Source organism: Olea europaea, chromosome 18 (assembly GCF_002742605.1).
Source record: "Olea europaea var. sylvestris chromosome 18, O_europaea_v1, whole genome shotgun sequence".
NCBI classification, from domain to species: domain Eukaryota; kingdom Viridiplantae; phylum Streptophyta; class Magnoliopsida; order Lamiales; family Oleaceae; genus Olea; species Olea europaea.
In genome coordinates this window covers 7,835,901-7,856,961 of record NC_036254.1, presented here as the reverse complement: position 1 = coordinate 7,856,961, position 21,061 = coordinate 7,835,901, and the positions used below count along the sequence as shown (strand labels likewise).

Sequence of the window (21,061 nt, the reverse complement as noted above, 5' to 3'; positions counted from 1 at the left end):
AGGGGTAGAGGGGATGAGGGAAATTGTCCCCATTAAATAATATTTTTGGCTCGTCCAATGTATGACGTATAGATTTATTAATAGAATTGGAAAACTCATCCTCAAAACATGAAAATAATGAAAATTAAGGTTTCTTAAAAGAGAGAAAAAAGAGATAAGGGTGTGGCTATTGTAACATAAATGTTAATAAGTTTTAAATTTCACTTTTCTATTTTAATTTACATTTTAACACGAAATTAAAACTCGTGATTAATGGATTATAATTTATATATGAAATGGATTTATTTTCATGAATGTGAGGGGGTTATATTTGTCTTTAAATGGTGGTTTCATTATTTGATGTACAATTAGAAAAACACAATCTGAAATAATTGAATACGAAAATACTCTCTATATTTCTTTAGTTTTGGCAATTCGATAAATGTTTGTTAATTTATCTCTCTATGATCGTACTCATAGAAGAAGAACCAGATTCACAACATGAATTTTATCTTGAAACCGCGTAATACTAAAAAAACTTTCATGAAGGAAAGGCAACATGACTTTAGGACAATATTTTTGACGTGATTATCTAAGGCATGCATTTCTAACTCTTCTCTTCTTATTGTTGAATTATAATGTTAATGTTAATATTATTATGTTTATACAATTATTGGATTATGTTAATTATATTTATCAGTTAATATGTTTATCTACACACAAATCACCATTTTTTCTCAATAATCTAAAGTCTTGTTACGGCAATTTGTATGTAGACAATTATTGTTGTGATCTTCAAAGGGTATGAAATATATCTTGTGTATTGGTGCCCAAGTGATTAGAAGAAGAAGAAGGGGAAAAAAAAAAAAAAGTGTATTCCGGGTTGCCGTCCTATTCTTGTAGGAAATATATCTTGTGTATGAATGCGTAAGTGATTAGAGAAAAAAATGGATTCCCTGTTGCTGTCCTATTCTGTGAGTACTTTTATCAATTTTGAAACATGACTTTTATTCAAAACTTAAAAATATGGACCTGTTGGCCCAATAATATAACTTTCTACTTACTGTGACTGTAAAAATGATTCTTTGTTCATTGCTCTCATTAAATGATCTAAAGAAGTAAATTAAGGATTGATTTGTTTTTTCCATAATAGAAATAATGATTAGAAAAATAGCTATGATGGCTTTGGTAATTTCTGCCATATATTATGTATAGTATATAGCATTGGGGTTGATGATGACCTCGTTGTAATGAGCATTATTTTCAGAGATGGATTTAGGGGGGTTGGGCTGGGTTGTAGCCCCCCCACCACTCAGGCGCAATAGTTTTTTTTAAGGTATTTTTTATTTATTTTTTTGGTAAAAAATCAGTTCTTTTATGAGTAAATTTTTTTTCCGTGTAGTAGTCCGATTTGAAATTTTGTAGCCCGGTCTTTGATCTAATCCTGGATCCATCCTGATTATTTGTGTCCACAAAACAATGATAGGTGTGGACTTGAATTTTGAAACATTAGCCGTTGTTCATCTTTTAACAAAGAAACTGATGACGTCGTCAAATTCTGTTGCCATAGTGGTGGAGAAATATTTCAATGACCATGAAAGTTGAAAATATCCAGCTGAATGATCCTTTTCTATTCTAAATGATTTCGACTTCGACGGTTTTCCATTACACTTGATTACTCTAATTAATCAATGAGAGAGTTAGAAGTTCAGAGAAAAAGATTTTCTTAATCAATAACAAATAATAATTTATTCGGTTTTTGGATTTTAAAGAATATGTACAATATATTTGCTTAGCCCAACCTAAAACATTTTTAAGACAATAATTTGTTACTTAATAAAAGAAATAACTAGGAACTTTAATTACTAGGAAACATAAAATTATTATGGGCTTAATTTATCAAAAATTTTGTGGCTGAACTATAAATACTATATTCAGAAATTCCACTAATATTTTCTAATGTAGTTGAGTTTACTTTGGAATTTGGTCCTTATTTTGTACCTGCTGGAGATGTAGCACACATATATGCTTTGAAGTTATGTCACCTCTATTTATCCATATGCTATGGATTCATTTTCTCTATATTTCTTAATATTTATGGTAATCAAATGACACGAACCATTAAAGGAACAATAGCTTAAATAGAGTTATGTAATGTGATATTGTGAATGCCAATTATTGGTAATGGGTTTTATAAATTAATATTGCTATTGAATTTAGTAAAAAAAACAATTCTATTATGCATAATATTGGTTTGGACAATTAGAAAAACACGTGCTCATATTTGATATAAAGAAAATATATACCAATTAGAATGTGTAGTACAGAAGTTCTTATACTATTCATAATAGATTGTTAGTAGTTTTCCAACACAATTAGAATGTGTAGTCCATAAGTATCTTGCTTTCAAATTTGAAGAATAAAGTGGTTAACTATTTTCTTCAAAATGAAGTAAAAGAATAGATAAACGTGAAAAAATTGGTGCTTCTGAATCCAATGACTGCGGTGGATTGGTTAGTGTTAGAAATTTTGTAATATGGTAATTAATAGTTTAATATATTCATTTACATATATGTTGTGTGTGAGAGTAGTATATACATAGGTGGTCAATCAATTTTAGTCAACTACAAAGATCAATATTATATTGTAATATGTGGGGATTGAGAATTATTTGATAATGAATTATTATATCTTTGAAATGTAGGGGTATTTAAAGTTTTCAATAGATATACCTTATATTTATTATTCTTTGTGAAAAACTGACATTTTAAAAGTATTAGAAATGAAATTGGGGACATGCAGGTGCAATACAAGAGTTGAATGGATGCACATGTTCAAATGTGACTAGAAGTCAATTTTAAATTTCATGAATTTATCTTATTATACTTAATGTGAATTTGATATTGAGAAATGTTTTTAGAAGATTTTACAGATGTATAGATATGCAAGCAGAGACAAAGAGATTTACAAATTGATGATACCATATTATTGTCTAAGAGGAACATAAATAAGTTGTAGTCCGAGAATGATATACATAAATTACTGAGGGCATGGGTTAGGCCACAAAGGAGTCACCTCCCGGAGTAACCTAACATTTGTGATTGGAGATCCCATAAAAAAGTTCAATGTGATAGAAACAACCTGTATTGTGTGATTTGTAATAGCACTATATAATTTATGCTCATCCCATGGCGATATAGTGCTAATAATAATGTAATGTTGGGAAGGGTTTAACTATGAATGAGTACTAAAACGAGAATTCTCACGAGGTACGAGTCACATGAACCTTTGGAGTACTTATCTATGCAAGAGTTGCTATGAGGTTGTGGCTATGAGATTGGGCTATTCTCTAGAGACTATTATTAGAATTGAGATTAGAGCACATAGCCATTAAGAGTGCTAGCGCTATGAATTAGAGCCTAAATAAATACAGTGTGTGGAATAATTGAAGTTTGGCCAAAGGGACTTAATTCAAGGTTTAGTATATTAAGGATCCCTCAAATGAAAATTGTTATTACTAAATGAGTTTCAAGTCTAAAAGATGCCTAAACTTATTGCACAATATTATATTATCACTATTATACTATATTATATATTTTTTGAAAATTAAAAACTTGTGGGGGATTATTGTAACATAAATGTTAACAAATTTTAAATTTCAAAATTAGAGGTAATTTTAGAATTTAGTTTTCTATTTTAATTTACATTTTAATACAAAATTAAAACTCATGATTAATGGATTATAACTTATACATGAATTGGATTTATTTTCATGAATGCGCGGGGGTTACATTTGTCTTTATAGAAGGAGGTGGTGATTTCATTATTTGATGTACACTTAGAAAAACACAACTTGAAATAATTGATACAAAAATACTCTCTATATTTCATACTATATTTCTATAGTTTTGACAACTCGATAAAGTTTGTTCATTTATCTTTATATGGTCGTACCCATAGAAGGAGAATCAACTATGAGTAACATGTGTTTTATCTTAGAGTCGCGTAGTGTCGAAAAAATCCACATGAAGGAGAGTCAACACTACTTTAGGGCAGCGTTCTTGACGTAACTCTCTAAGGATTGCAATTCTCACTCTTCTCTTGTTATTGTTGAACTATAGTGTTTATATTAATATAATATTATTATGTTTATGCCATTATTAAATTATGTTATTTATATTTATTAGTTAATATGCTCATCTATACACAAATCACCAATTTTTCCCAATAGTGGCTTGATCAAAGAAGAAGAGCATCTCAAATTTGGTTCTTCAATTGTAAACATTAAACTCCTTCCTACGTGATTGAGTTTTTGACCAAGAAACTAGTACAAGAGGGTGTGGAAAGCAAGCAAATAAAAGGCAAGTAACTCAACCTCGTTTGGGATTTCAAGTAAGTCCTACAACTTAGAATTCGGTCATAAGCATGCATGCATGTTTTACTGTACAATATAATGAAAGTTACGGAGAAATATATCCAAAATTATCTTCTTTAGTTACTACTTCCCTCTTGTCTAAATCCTAATACCACTTCCACACCATCCAGTAAGTAATTTCTTCAACTGTGGTTGCTAGTTGGGTTCATACAACTATTTTCTTCAAAGACTTAGAGCCAAATCCCAATGGTATTGTACAAAATTGTATATCCATTATGATACTGAACCTGTCCATATATTTTCTCACTAATTCTGCACGCTCTTGCAAGATGTACAACTAAGATTTCTTTCACCCCCCAGTACAACTCGAACATCATTTCGGATCTTTAAGACTCCACCTCCATCAGAGAATGTGTACCCATTCAAATCCAAGGTAGTCACGAAGATGAGATTCTTCTTTAAGTGTAGAACATGTTGAACCTAGCCAAGTGTTCTTATTGTCCCATCCAACGACCTCAATCTAACCCTTCCAATTTCAACTACCTTACAAGTTTTGTTGTTTCTCATGACAATAACACCTTACTTCACCATTTCATATGTTCCAAACCAGACCCTATTGAGACACATATGGAACGAACATGCTGAATCCAAAATTCACTTCTCATCAGACTTGGATTCCACATCAGAAACAATCAACATCACATTTTTGCTATCGAAAAAGTCCTTGGCAATATTTGTCTCGTTCGAATGATCTAATTGCCTCCTACAATTTGCAGCTAAATTACCTTTAACTTGCAACTTGCCACAATCCTTTTTGATGTGTCATTTTCTCTTGTAATAGAAGTAAACTTGATTGCCGAAGTTCACCCTCGAGTTACTCCTCCGTTGATCACCATGAGTAACCAGAGCTTCCTCATCTCTAGATTCAGCTCCAACGAAATGCTTCATCTTTTCATTTGAGAATAAAGTATCATAAACGTCATCAATGGTGAGTGTGTCACGACTGTATAGAATCGTGTCCCTGAACGATGAATACAAAGTGGGCAATGAGCACAATAGGATCAAGGACAAGTCATCTTCATCATACTTTACCTTTAACATTTTTAGATGAGCGATGATTTCCTTGAACACGATCGGATTGTCCTCCAAAGATCCTCCTTCTGCCATGCGATCAGAATATAGTCTCCACTTCAGATGCAACTTGCTTGTCAAACTCTTTGTCATGTACAGTTGCTCTAGTTTCAACCATAATGCAGCAGTTGTTTTCTCCTTCAATACGTCCTGAAGAATGTTGTTAGAAAGATGAAGATGTATCTGCGAAAGATTCATTTGATCATTTTGTTTCTTCTCTTCTAGAGTCCAAGTTGTGGGTATCTTATCAAATAACAACAACGTATTATCCAAGTCCATCTGTCCCAACACAGTTTTCATCTTTACTTGTTACAATTAAAACTTTGTATTAGGTCCAAAAGTGGAATATCATACTTCATGTTTGTCATCGATAACAGAAACCTCAAACAAAACACTCAACCTTAACTTTAATATCACTTGTTGGAGATATCCGAGAGGTTATTGACACAATATGAAGTATATTATTGCACAAACAAAAACAAGATTAAAAGTAAAGAAAGAAATTGGCAAAGGAACAAAGCGTTTTATTGAAAACCAATAAGAGAGAATAATACAACTTCAGCAATAATGCTTCCCATAAATTGAATAGAAAAGCCACATATTTATAAGGCATACCAAAACCCTAAAAATACCATAAAGATGGAAATAATATCAAAAATATTGTGGAATAAAGGAAGTGATATTTTTCCAATTAAATCACGTGAAATAAAGTAAACAATATTTTCAATAAAATCACGTAAAAATAAGGAAATAATATTTTTCAAAAAATCCAACATAATTTGGGTCACAAAATCTAACGTGAAGTTCTTTTTACCTTTTCGGTTAGAGGTAAAAGTGAAAAGTGTAGCTTTTACACTCATATCAAATCTTTTATCGTACTAAGTGGCTCGAAAATATTTTGAACGAGGCATGCCACATATAATTTCGAGAAACCACCATCTCAAGAAGCAAAAATTAATAGAAAATTGGGAATAAACTTTTCATTCTTCAATTAAACCGCTCTAGATACCATGTTTAATTAACGAAAATAAATATAGTAATAGTTAAGGGGCTCAGTTTGAGGGTTGGAGGATGGGTGAATCAGTTCCTTTCTTTTTGTTCATTTTAGCTTATTAGAGCTTAAATAATTTGTAGGCATAAATAAGCTTGCTTTCATTCTATGTCAAGTGTCCAAGTCCATTTAACAAATTTTTTCGGACCTAATCTGTCATTACAAACCACTGTGCCGAAAAAATAAAAAATAAAAACCTATGCACCTACTTCCAATTTCTTCTATAAGAATAGCCTTATTCTCGTATTTGGTGGTTCTAAGGCCAATGAAGATGATAATTTTGATGAGTCCTCGTTAAAATGTCATTCTCAATGTTACTTTTACAACACTCACTTAACAAGAATTCCATGAAAATTTATAATTATTTAAACTAAACTATGATTTTTTTTACTTGTAACTGGAAGGAAACCTCGTTAGAATTAAGCATAATTAGTTCATAACTGGATAGTCTTGCATTTTCTTCGCTTGTGTAAGCGTGTTGGCAAAATTACTCTCTTTTTATTTTCGTCCATAATACACGGATAGGATCCATACCTCCAAAAAATTAGAGCATTTAGTCAAAACTGTGTGTAAGTATAGTCGTAGTTAGAGAAATTTATTGAATTGAAAACAAGACAAAGCATGCATGTTCATGTCATTGATTGTGCATAGTTACTACTTAACAGGGATGGTAAAAAGGAAATAATGTTACTTTTACATAAGTACTTACTAATGGTTCATGTACGAATGATGTGTCAAAAAGAGAGGAAGTTTTTTTCTTTTATTTGGTTGAAAAATTTATGACCTAATCATATATCACAACATTAAGTGTATGTAAACCAATTATGTACGTGTAGGGTTAATAACACAAATGGTCACTGAACTTTGCAAAAAGTTTCCATAGGATCACCAAACTTTAAAAATCATTATATTCATATCTAAATTTTACAAAAGATTTCCTTATGGTCACTGAACTTTGCAAAAGGTTTCCCTCGAATCATTTAATTAGTTATCCTCTAGGAGTTTTTTGCAAAGTTTAGTGATGAATATGATGATTTTTAAAGTTCAATGGTCTCATGGAAACCTTTTGCAAAGTTTAGTGATCCCGTGAAAACGTTTTACAAAGTTCAGTGACCATTTCCCCGTCTTAAACCTGCGTTTTTTATAATATGAAAAAATAATGCCCACACAATATCACGCAAGTTTCTCTCATTTCCATTATGAAAAGAAATTAAATAGAGAGGCAGGAATCCTTGCCTCTGCCTCGCCTTAGGCGGGGAATGGTAACGTCATCATCTCCCTCGTTGTCATCACTTATAACTACTAATTAAACACGGTTGCATGTTTCTTACAGGCATTTTTATACCTTCTTAAATATAACCTAAAATGGAACATTGTTTAGAGCCAAGCAATCGTCTCCATTTTGGACATAAACTCAACATCTTTACGGAAAACATCACAATAAGGGCACATACTTGGACAATGGAAGAGCTTGTAGCTAGCCACTATATGTCTAAATTTTTTAAGCTTAAACCAGTTCCCCAGCATCCGAGGCCTGGGTTTTTTTACATTTCTGAATGATCTTGAACCAGTTCCCCAAGGTCTAAGGCTTGGGGCTTCTAACATTTCCATTAGTCATACTGATTTACTCTGTGTTCAATGGATCACACTAATGGTAGTGATTCAGTTTCCAATTGGATGATTCAAGATAGGTCATATACGTCCTATGGAACATAATGTTCGAATCGATTGAGATACGCACAACACCTCTTTTGAGATTTACAGGGAAAGCCTAATTTGTTCTCAAATTGAGGCTTTCTAGTAGTTTGGTTACACCCAATCATTTTCCCCGTTTAGCATTTTTAATTGCGTGTTAATAAATATATACAAGGCTTGTAAAAAAAAAACTGCATAAGTGGTCACTTAAGGCATGCTACATTTTAATAGAATTTTGAAGTTTCCATGCAGCTATGGTCTTGTGGACCTACTTGCACCAAAAATGAAAGTTTGTGTTGAGTAATAAACTTGATTTTTGGACTAAAAATATGGGTTTAAGGACTTTGCCCATAGGCCCCAAATCAATTAAAAGGCCCAACTTGCCTAGCATTTCTAGAAACATTATCTAGAAAAATTTATATAAATATCTACTAAAAAATTCATATAAATATCTAAGTAAAGTATGTGGTGATAAATGTTGCGATGTGTCAAGAAGAATATGAGGTCTTATAAAGTCTATCTAGAGTATTTTAGAAAAATATCTTGTCCAATGTGTGTTTTAAAAATTTTATGTAAATATGTGGTCTAGGATTCTCTAGAAAATGTGTGGACTAGAAGTTTCATGTAAACACTATATAAAGAGGTAGTGTCCCCCATTTTGTAACAAGCCAAAAAAGTGTGTAAGTCTTGAAATTGAGAAATGCAAGTTTTCTTTTGTTCACTTCCTCCTTCCTAGTAGTGTTGTCCTCCTTAAAAGCCTTAGTCAATCCAAGTTAGTAAACATCTCTTTCCTCCAACAAACTGGTATCAGAACCCTAAGGTTCTTGTAAAAAAAAGGGCAAGTGGGATGATTCCTTTTCAAGTTCCCCAACTCAATAGGGATAACTATGACAATTGGAGCATAAGGATGAAAGTGTTTCTCAAGTCGTAAGCATAAGAGATCGTAGAGAAAGGCTACACAGAGCCACAAACGAGGTCGCTCTATCCCAAGCACAAATAGATAGTTTGAAGGATACAAGAAAGAAGGACAAGAAGGCGCTCACCCTAATCAATCAAGAGTTAGATGAATGCATGTTTGAGAAAGTAGCTTTTGCTACTATGAGTAGGGAAGCATGAGAGATCTTGCAAAACTCCCACAAAGGAGTTGAGAAGGTGAAAAATGTTCGACTCCAAACACTTCGAGGTGAGTTTGAAGCATTACATATGAAAGAATCGGAATCAATTTCTAATTACTTCTCTAGGGTATTGGCTATTGTGAATCAATTAAAGAGGAATGGAGAAAAGTTGAACGACACTCGAGTAATTGAGAAGATACTTAGGTCTTTAGATTCTAAATTTGACTACATAGTTGTAGCCATTAAGGAATCTAAAGATCTAGACAATATGAGTGTCAATCAACTCATGGGATCTTTACAAGTCCATGAGAAAAGACTAAAGAAGAAGTTCAAAAACGAATCATTAGAACAAGCCCTTCAAACTAAGCACACTTTTAACGAGGGTGAAGGAAGATTCGGCAATAGAAGAAGCCAAAGAGGAAAAGGACGAGGCCAAGATCGAGGAAGAAGTGCATTCTACAAGGAGGAAAGAAGACAAAGCTTATTTTCCACCAGAGGTCATGGAAGAGGAAAAGGTACGAGGCAAAATGAAGGGCAAAAGGAAAAGGTATGACAAATCTCAAATTAAATGTTACAATTGTTAAAAACTTGATCATTATGCTTCAGAATGTAGAAATATTACTGACCAAGTTGAGGAGAAAGCTAACTACGCTTGTTGGGAAAGTGAAGTGGATTCTACGCTACTGTTGGCTTACAAAGGTGAAGAGAGCAGATAAAAGAACACTTGGTATTTGGATACAGGAGCAAGCAACCATATGTGTGGAAGAAAAAACATGTTTGTCGAGCTTGATGAATCAGTGAGCAGAAACATTACCTTTTGAGATGAATCCAAGATCTCAGTGAAAGGAAAAGGTAAAATCTTGATCCGCTTGAAAAATGGTACGCATCAATTTATCTCAAATGTCTATTATATGCCCAATATGAAGAATAACATTTTAAGTTTGGAACAACTCTTAGAGAATGGCTATGATATTCATTTGAAAGATCATAGTCTTTCAATAAGAGATCAAAGGGAAAATTTGATTGCCAAAGTCCTTATGACAAGAAATAAAATATTTGCGTTAAGCATTCAAAATGATGCACCAAATGCTTAAAAGCTTGTTTTAAAGATTCATCTTGATTTTGGCACTTGAGATTTGGGCATCTTAATTTTGGAGGCTTAAAGTTGTTGAGTAAGAAGAAGATTGTGAAAGGTTTGTCTCCAATAAATCATGCGGATTAATTATGTGAAGGATGTTTACTTGGAAAGCATTCGAAAAAAAGTTTTCCAAAAGAAACATCTACAAAAGCTAAGAAGCCGCTAGAACTTGTACACTCGAATGTTTGTGGGCCAATCAATCCAAAATCTCTTGGTAAGAGCAATTACTTTGTTTATTATTGATGATTTTAGTAGAAAGACTTGTATATGCTCATGTATATCTCACCTACGAGTATTTAGGAGCATTGCATATGCTCATGTACCAGATCAAAAGCGGTCCAAGTTAGATAATAAAAGCAAAAAGTATGTTTTTATCGGTTATGCCTCTTGCTCTAAAGGCTACAAGTTGTATAATCCAAATAAGGAGAAGATCATCATAAGTAGAGATCTCGAGTTTGATGAAGAAGGAGCTTGGGATTGGGGTGTCCAAGAAGAAGACTATAACTTCTTACCATTCTTTGAGGAAGAAGAACAAGAGAATGGAGAGAAACAATAGCTTACCAGTCCACCTCTATCACCTACTCATGGAGATGCTTCCCCATCATCTTCACAAGGAGAAAGCTCAAGCGAAAGGACACCACGGATGAGGAGTTTACAAGAGCTATATGAGGTAACAAAAAATTAAAATGATCTCATACTCTTTTGTCTTTTTGTCGATTGTGAGCCAATGGGGTATGAAGAAGTAGCACAAAATAAAAGATAGAGAGATGCCATGGATGAAGAGATTAAGGCTATTGAGAAAAATGACATGTGGGAGCTGATGACTCTTCCCAAAGGAAAGAGAGCAATTGGAGTTAAGTGGGTGTACAAGGCAAAGAAAAATGCTAAAGGAGAAATGGAGAAATATAAAGCAAGATTGATTGCTAAAGGTTACAACCAACAGTCGGGAATCGATTATGAAGAGGTATTTGCTCATGTTGCTCGTTTAGAAATCATAAGATTAATTATCTCTTTTACAATGTAAAATAAGTGGAAGATATTTCAAATGGACGTGAAATCGACTTTTCTAAATGGTTATCTTTAAGAAGAAATTTATGTAGAGCAACCAACTAGCTATGAGATAAAAGGACATGAAGGTAAAGTCGTAGCCCCCGTTCGGCCCCCATTTTTTAGAAATGAAAATTGGTGGAATAATTTATTTTTTTTAAAAATGAGTGGTTGAAAAATAAGGAAATTTTTTTAATTTATGTGTAATATTATTTTATGGAAGATTGTGTGGTTAAAAACAGGAGAGAGAAAAATGAAATGTAACGTAATAAAATTTAATGGGGGCCAAACGAGGGCTTAATACTAAAAAAGGTTTTATATGGGTTGAAACAGGCTCCAAGGGCATGGAATAGTAGAATTGACAAGTACTTTCTAAAAATTAATTTCACAAAATGCCCTCACTAGTATGCCCTTTATACAAAAGTAAATGAGAAATGAGATATTTTGCATGATTGTTTGTATGTAGATGATCTTATATTCACAGGAAATAATCAAAGTATGATCACTAAGTTTAAGAAGGCCATGGCTCAAGAATTCGAGATGACAGATATCGACCTCATGGCCTACTATCTTGGGATTGAGGTAAAGTAAATGGAGGATTGTATCTTTATCTCACAAGTAGGATATGCGAAAAAAATTCTAAAGAAATTCAATATGGAGGATTGCAAGCTTGTATGCACCCCCCATCGAATGCGGAACCAAGTTGTCGAAGAATGATGAAGGTGAAAAAGTAAACCCACCACTTTTGAAGAGTCTTGTTGGAAATCTAAAATATTTGTCGTGTAAAAGACCAGATATCTTTTTTGAAGTTGGGCTCATCAGTCGCTATATGGAGACACCTACCATGATCCATATGAAAGCTGCAAAGAGAATTTTTTACTACATCAAAGGTACGCTTGATTATAGCTTAGTGTATTCATCATCTAATGAATTCAAACTTGTTGGATATAGTGACAACCATTGGGACGGAGACAGTGATGATAGAAAGAGTACGACTGGGTATGTACTTTACTTGGGCGACACAGCTTTCACTTGGAGCTCAAAGAAGCAATCGATCTTGGCACTATCTACATGTAAAGTTGAATATGTTGCAGCTACATCAAGTGTCTGCCATGCGATTTGGTTTAGAAACTTGTTGAAGGCGCTTGGAGTATCACAAAAGGAGCCAACCGAAATCCATGTTGATAACAAATTGGCATTGGCATTGGCAAAGAATCCAGTATTCCACGATAGAAGCAAGTACATTGATACAAGCTATCACTTCATAAGAGAAAGTATTGCAACGAAAAAAGTGCAACTGAAATATGTAACCTCCCAGGAGCAGATCGCCGACATTTTCACTAAGCCACTCAAGTATAACGTGTTCCACAATTTAAGAACTCTACTTGGAGTAGTAAGATCAAGTTTAAGAGGGGATGTTGAGTAGTAAACTTGATTTTTAGACTAAAAATATGGGCTTAAGGACTTTGTTCGTAGGCCTCATATCAATTAAAAGACCCAACTTGCCTAGCATTTCTAGAAACATTATCTAGAAAAATCTAAATAAATATCTACTAAAAAAATTCATGTAAATATCTAAGTAAAATATGTGGTGACAAATGTGACAATGTGTCAAGAAGAATATGTGGTCTTATAAAGTCTATCTAGAGTATTCTAGGAAAATATTTTGTCCAATGTATGGTCTAAAAGTCTTATGTAAATATGTGGTCTAGGATTTTCTAGAAAATGTGTGGACTAGAAGTTTCATGTAAACACTATATAAAGGGGTAGTGTCTCCATTTTGTAACAAATCCAAAAAGTGTGTAAGTCTTGAAGTTGAAAAATATGAGTTTCCTTTTGTTCACTTCCTTCTTCTTATTAGTGTTGTCCTCCTTAAAAGTCTTACTCAATCCAAGTTAGTAAACCTTTATTTCCTCCAACAGTTTGAAGATCTATCTACCAAATAATAATTCACTTGGGGACTCAAGTGCTAACTAGTTATGGTTGGAGAAGCGCAACTGCAAATTTCCCAAAATGATCAGAGAAAGATATTCTAATTTCGGGGGAAGAAGTGAAAATGAGCACTCTCACAAGTGAAGTGCTACATCCTTAAAACAATGTTTTTGGAGGAAGATCATCATAAATAGTTAAATACCAATTGTCAAAAAAAATATATCAATAAAATGCTGGGGAGAAAAGTTCATCACGACATATAAAAATAATAGGTAAAGGACTACCGGTAATTTTCTTAATAATTAATTCAGAGATATAAAATTATACTACTTGTACATTACAGCCCCTTTGTCTTCCATTAAAGTAGAGGAAAGAGATTTAGAATAATGAATTTTTGGAGAATGTGTGATTAACAAGAAAAGTTTTGGGAGTAAAATATTTTATTATGAGAATGCATGGTTGAAAATGAGTTTGAAAAAAAAAAAAAAAAAAAAGAGTTTTGAAATAATGGTATGCAAAATGGGTGCATAATTTATGCATTGACCGAGTTATATTGACTAGCATATGATATTACCCTAATAAGCTAATCTCAGTTTTTTTCTCCTTTCTCTTAGTTGGTGGTTATACCGGGAGATCCTTCACTGCCACACCCTACTAGTAAGTTTTGGAGAAAAAATTTTTTTTTTGAAAAAAGAAGGGAGAAAAAGAATTTTAAAAAAAAAAAAAAAAAAAGAGTTTTGAAATAATGGTATGCAAAATGGGTGCATAATTTATGCATTGACCGAGTTATATTGACTAGCATATGATATTACCCTAATAAGCTAATCTCAGTTTTTTTCTCCTTTCTCTTAGTTGGTGGTTATACCGGGAGATCCTTCACTGCCACACCCTACTAGTAAGAGGTCAGGGGGAGAGGGGATGAAAGAAATTGTCCCCACTAAATAATATTCTTGGCTCGCCCAATGTATGACGTAAAGATTTATTAATAGAACAAGAAAACTCATCATCTAAACAATGGTGGAGAAGTACGCTTAAATATTTGGAATGGACGAAATAAATATAATATCGAGTCTTTCTCCAAGTATGACGAAGATGATTATTTTGACAATCCCACATTCACTTACTCTCCCTATTTGACTTAAATAACATCGGTTAGGAGAAAAGTTTGTGGACAACTTATCAATTTTTCAGAATATTAGAGGATTTTTCACTTGTGATCGAAAGATAATCTTATCAATTGTCATAGTTGCTTAACATTGGTCTTGCATTTTCTTCTGTTATATTGGAGGCACATCTTTATGTCCCCCTCAAAATTATTTTGTCCATCATTATTCGTTTTTAATCAGGCAATGGTTTATACCTCCAAACAATTAGAGGATCGAGTAATGGCCTTATGACAACGAGACTTATTTATACAACTTTAGTGAAAAAGACAAGCATGTATATAACATGTTATTGAAATTACATAGTAGCACACATATTATTCTTTTAAACCACCATATGTCGCATGTTTTATATTCATAATGAAGATAAAGCATGCATCACTTAGTTGCTCCCACACTGGAGTGGATACTTCTTTATGCCTTCTTAAACGTAACCTTCATTGGAATATTGCTTAGAGCCAAGCGTTTGTTCCCATTCTGGACATAAACTCCAACATCTTTACAGACAACTTTACAATGCGGGCACACACTGGGACAATGCACGAGCTTGTAGCCACCGGATTTTTCAATTTTCTGAATCTTGAACCAGTTTCCTAGCGTCTCAAGCCCGGGTTTTCCTACAACTCCACCAGTCATAACGAAGTACTCTCTCTTCAATGGATCATACGGATGGTAGTGATCGAGCTTCCAAATGGATGATTCGGGACACTTCTTGTATTTGTCTGACCACTTGTCCTTGAACATGATGTTCAAATCAGTAGAGACGCGGATGACACCTTTTTTGAGATTTACTGGAAAAAATTTGACAGGAATGCCAGGTTTGTCATCACCTCTTTGAACAACTTGGAGTGGGCAGGTCTTGTCGCTGTTGATCAGGTCGAGTCCACCACTGCCGTGGCTGCTTACTGGCAAAATGTAGTAGTCAGAATCTGCCCGGAGAGGTTTCCCCGAGGTGTCGAGGACCGGCTCAGGTGTTTTTGTTGCCTCACAAAATAGAGAATTTGCTAAAATGGAAAGGAGAAGAAATGGAATTAAAAGTGAATTCATCGTCATATTAAAGCTGTAATTTCTTGAACGAGTACTGAACGAGAAGATTATGCAAGAGACTTGAGGAATGATTTCCCTATTTATAAGACAATTTCTACCAGTCGAATGGTTTGCTGGTATTGCTTATCTTTGACAGAACTCTTATGTTTTCTGGGTTTTGAGTTGTAGGAAAGTTCGTTCACATTTCTTTAGTTGTTTTTAAATCAATAAATAAATAGTAGCTTCAATAAATTTAGCGCTACTATGTATTTTATATATGCAACCCACAAGAATTAAAACGACGATCTGCACGTCGAAATTGATATATCCAGTTGTTTTCTCATTGTACTTTTAGAATTCCAATCAACCAAAAGAAACCATGCAACTTTAACCGTTGTTTACCATTTTTTTAGTAGAGTTCATATAATTTTGCCATTTAGCTTATTCCAAGAGCTGATTGTATGGGGGCAGATATTGTTACCTATGTGACTCTCATGCAAGTATACGGTGTTGAGAGAAGTAATAAATTGAAGAGGAATATCGAATCAAAAGAGGATAAATCTATTTGACATTTGTAATCGAGTGATATAAAAGTTAGATTAATTTATTCGAAAGTCAAACACATATAAATTGATCGGTTTTTTTGTCAAGAATCTACACTCAGTAAAAAGCAATTGAAGTAAAAGTAAAATTTGAGGAAAATGGGATGATTTTAAAGTCTTGGGAATCCCAATTTTGCTGCTTCATTTTTTATTTTTTTTGGGCAGGTCCAGTTTGTCTTTTGCAAGGCGTAAGGCAAGTAGCATAATTCCTCAACTTCAAATGCTCTTCTGCCTTTCTAGGATAGTTCTTGGACTGGGGATTACCCATCCATTATTCACGTATTTGTTTCGTAGCGAAGGTACTGAATAAAAGTGGATCTTTGTTTTCAAAAAATAAAATGCTTTTTGCTTTATCGAAAGAATAGGCTTATTAAGCAAGTAGCAACGAAGAACAAATGAAATGAGAAGTACGATACAATCAGTCCAGACCTTAACACTAGAGTGAAACAAGAACTGAGATTCCAACTTGTGGGCTATCCCCGCATCGTGGAATGAACCAGCAAGTACCACATTGAACATCTAAAAGCAATGAACTATTATAAAGAAAAATTGTGGTATTTGGAGCAATTATACTTAATGTGAATTTGATTTTTAGAAATGTTTTTAGAAAATATTGCAGATGTACAGATATGCAAGCAGAGAGTAAGAGATCACTAATTGATGGAACCATATTATTGTCCAAGAGGAACATAAATAATTGTAGTCTCAGAAAGATATATATAAATCATCGAGGGGATGGGTAAGCCATAAAGGAGTTACCTTCGAGAGTAACCCAACCTTTGTGAATGGAGATTTCATGAAAAAGGTTCAATGTGGTAGAAATAACATGTACTGCGTGATTTGTATAGCAATATATTATTTGTACCCATCTCTATGGTGATATAGTGATAATAATAATGTGAGTTAGGAAGGGTTTAACCCTGAATGAGTATCCAGGACAGAATTCTCGCGAGATGTGAGTTACACGTACCCCTGGAGGACTCACCTATACAAGAGTTGCTATGAGGCCATGTTTATGAGATTGAGCTATTCCCTAGAGTCTCTTACTAGAATCAAGATTAGAGCGCATGGCCATTAAGAGCGCTACTCGTTATGAACTAAAGCCTAAATCGTTACTATGTATAGAACAATTTAAACTTGGCCAAAGGAACCTAATTCAAGGTTTAGTCCATTTTGGTTCCCTCACATGGAAATTGTTTTCACGAAGTGAGATTCAAGCCCAAAAGATATCTATACCTATTACACAGTATTGAGTTGTCCCTATTATACTATATTATACGTATTTTGAAAGTTTAAAACTTGTGAGGGAATGTTGTAACATAAATATTAATAAGTTTTAAATTTAAAAATTAAAGGTAATTTTAAATTTCACTTTTCTATTTCAATTACATTTTAATACAAAAATAAAATTCATGATTAATGGATTATAACTTATACATAAATTGAATTTATTTTCATGAATGTGAGGGATTATATTTGTCTTTATAAAAGGGGTGGTGATTTCGTTGTTTGACATACAATTAGAAAAACACAACATGAAATAATTGCATACAAAAATACTCTTTATATTTTATACTATATTTCTATACAACTCAATAAAGGTTTGTTCATTTATTCCTCTATGATCGTGCCCATAGAAGGAAAACCGACTGTGAGCAACAATTGTTTTATCTTGAAATCATGTAGTGTCAAAAGAACTCACACGAAGGAAAGACAACACTATTTTAGGACAGTGTCCTTGACCTGACTCCCTAAGGATTGCATTACTCACTCTTCTCTTCTTATTGCTGAATTATAATGTTTATATTAATATAATATTTTTATGTTTATGCAATTATTGAATTATGTTATTTATATTTATTAGTTGATAATTTATCTACATGCAAATCACACATTTTTTCCAATAGTGGCTTGATTTTGGGAAAAGAATATCTCAAATTTGGTTTCTTGAATTGTGATCATTAAACTCCTTCCTACGTGATTGAGTTTCTAACCAAGAAACGGGTACAAGATGGCGTTGAAAGCAAGCAAATAGAAGGCAAGTAACTCAACCTCGTTTTGGGATTTCAAGTAAGTTTTACAAATTAGAATTCAGTTATAAGCATACACGTATGTTTTACTGTACACTTTAATGAAAGTTACAGAGAAATTTATCCAAAACTATCTTCTCTTAGTTACTACCTCTCTTTTGTCAAAATCCTAATGCCACTCCCAAACCCTCCAATAAGTGATTTTCCTAATGCCACTTATGTCAACTCTTTTATGGTACTAATATTCAACCTACTAAGTGGCTCGGAAATATTTTGAACGAGGCATGTCACATATAAGTTCAAGAAAGCACAATCTCAAGAAACAAAATTAAATAGAAAATTGGGAATAAACTTTTCATTCTACAATTAAACCGCTCTATATATATAGCATGTTTAATTAATGAGAATAAAATATAGTAAGAGTTAAGAAGGGGCTCAGTTTGAGGGCTGAAGATGGGGGAAGAAAATCAGTTTCTTTCTTTTTGTTCATTTTAGCTTATTAAAGCTTAAATAATTTGTAGGCATAAATAATCCTGCTTTCATTCTATGCCTTGTGCCAAAGTCCATTTAACAAATTTTTTTGGACATGATCTGTCATTAAAAACCACCATGCCGACAAAATAAGAAAACCTATGCACCTAATTCCATTTTCTTCTATGAGAATAGCCTTATTCTCATAGTTGGTGGTTCTAAGGCCAATGAAGATGATAATTTTGATGAGTCCTTGTTAAGTGTCATTCTCAATGTTACTTTTACAACACTCACTTAACAAGAATTCTGTTTAACTCTCTAATTATTTAAACTAAACTATGATTTTTTACTTGTAACTTGAAGGAGACCTCATCGAAATTAACAATAATTAGTTCATAACTGGTTAGTCTTGCATTTTCTTCACTTGTGTACTTGTGTTGGCAAAAATTACTCTCTTTTTTGTTTTTGTTTTTGTTTTTTGTTCTTTTTTTTTCCATCTTTGATACACAGATAGGATCCATACCTCCAGAAAATTAGAGCATTTAGTCAATAACTTTGTATAATAGAGTCGTAGTTAGAGAACTTTATTGAATCGAAACAAGACAAAGCATGCATGTTCATGTTATTGATTGTGCAAAGTTACTACTTAAATGATGTTACTTGCACATAAGCAATTACTAATGGTTTATGTATGGATAAGACGTCACAAAGAGAGTGAGGAAGTTTTTTCTTTTATTTCGTTGAAAAAATTCTGACCTAATCATCTATCACAACATATGTGTATGTAAACCAATTATGTACATGTAGAACAATAGAGCCAAAAAACCCTCTAACCCCGAACCCTATGGGGAGTGCCCCGAACGAAGTGAGATTCCCTTCTTAATCAGATGGGGGACGGGACCTTTCCCCCGTAAACCTGTGCCTTTTATATTATGAAAAAATAATGCCCACACAATATCATGCAAGTTTCTCCCATTTCCATTATGAAAAGAAACTAAATGGAGAGATGGGATCCTTGTCCCTGCCCCGCCTTAGGCAGGGAACGGTAATGCCATCCCCGCCCTCGTTGTCATCACCTATAACTACCAATTACACAAGGTTGCATGTTTCTTATAGGCATTTTTATACCTTCTTAAATATAACCTAAAATGGAACACTGTTTAGAGCCAAGCGTCTCACTCCGTTTTCGACAGAAACTCAACATCTTTACGGAAAACATCACAATAGGGGCACATACTTGGACAATGAAAGAGCTTGTAGCTAGCTACCGTATGTCCAAATTTTTTAAGCTTCAACCAGTTCCCCAGCATTGGAGGCTTGGGTTTTCTTACATTTCTGATTGATCTTGAACCAGTCCCAGCGTCTAAGGCCTGGGGTTTCTAACATTTCCACTAGTCGTTCTGATTTACTCTGTGTTCAATGGATCACACTAATGGTAGTGATCCAGTTTCCATTTGGATGATTCAAGATAGTTCATATATGTGCTACGGAACATAATGTTCGAATCAATTGAGATACGCACAACACCTCTTTTGAGAGTTACAGGGAAAGCCTAATTTGTTCTCAAATTGATGTTTTCCAGCAGTTTGGTTACACGCAATCATTTTTCCCCTTTAGCTTTTTTAATTGCATATTAATAAATATATACAAGGCTCGACAAAAATAAACTGCATAAGTAGTCACTTGAGGCATGCAACATTTTAATAGAATTTTGACATTTTCCATGAAGTTGTGGTCTTGTGTGTAAGTATTATGCCCTAGGTCCAATCGACTTTGGACATAAATACTTTTATATATAATTAATGCAATTAAATGGCAGATCTATTATTTAATTAATAGACAATTAAATAAATAATAGAGTCCGTAGATTCAAATATTTGTAATTTATTAATCACAAGGAGTTGTGATTGTGAGATACAAATTACATCTGATTGAATCTTAAATCATCCGTGGTCGTAAGTAATAACGAGATACGGATATCGTTATTACGGATAGACCATCACGTGTGGCATTTCTTACTTGTGAAGTAAGTGGCTGATCTCACAAGTTAAAGTGTGGTGACACTTAAATGAACACGTGGATGTTTGTTATAGAACAAAACATTGGAGACCCGTCGAGAGATTCCACATGGATAACTATCTGAGTGTCGGTGGTTAATCTCTAACGTTCGGTAGTGAAATTGGTCCTTTGACTTGAGGTCGTCATGGTACCTTATATGAGGACAGTCATACTTTGGCGGTGTTGGATGTTGCTCTGAAAAGGGCCGCTAATACGACATTGTTCGGGTACGTCAAGAATCGTATGAA

General features: G+C 33.5%; 2 protein-coding genes across 2 annotated transcripts in view; one reads left to right on the top strand and one right to left on the bottom strand.

Moving 5' to 3' along the window:
* Positions 1-4,283, top strand: part of LOC111366686 (MLP-like protein 34) — a 4,990-nt gene extending 707 nt beyond the window's left edge. The window contains exon 3 of the mRNA XM_022987392.1: positions 4,167-4,283. Within this exon, the coding sequence (XP_022843160.1) occupies positions 4,167-4,283 (117 nt within the window). The remainder of the gene's footprint in view (positions 1-4,166) is intronic.
* A 10,599-nt stretch (positions 4,284-14,882) lies between these two features.
* Positions 14,883-15,738, bottom strand: LOC111366459 (kunitz trypsin inhibitor 2-like). The gene has a single exon (XM_022987215.1). The coding sequence runs from the start codon at positions 15,677-15,679 to the stop codon at positions 15,041-15,043; it is 639 nt and encodes a 212-aa protein (XP_022842983.1). The 5' UTR covers positions 15,680-15,738; the 3' UTR covers positions 14,883-15,040.
* Positions 15,739-21,061: the final 5,323 nt, after the last annotated feature.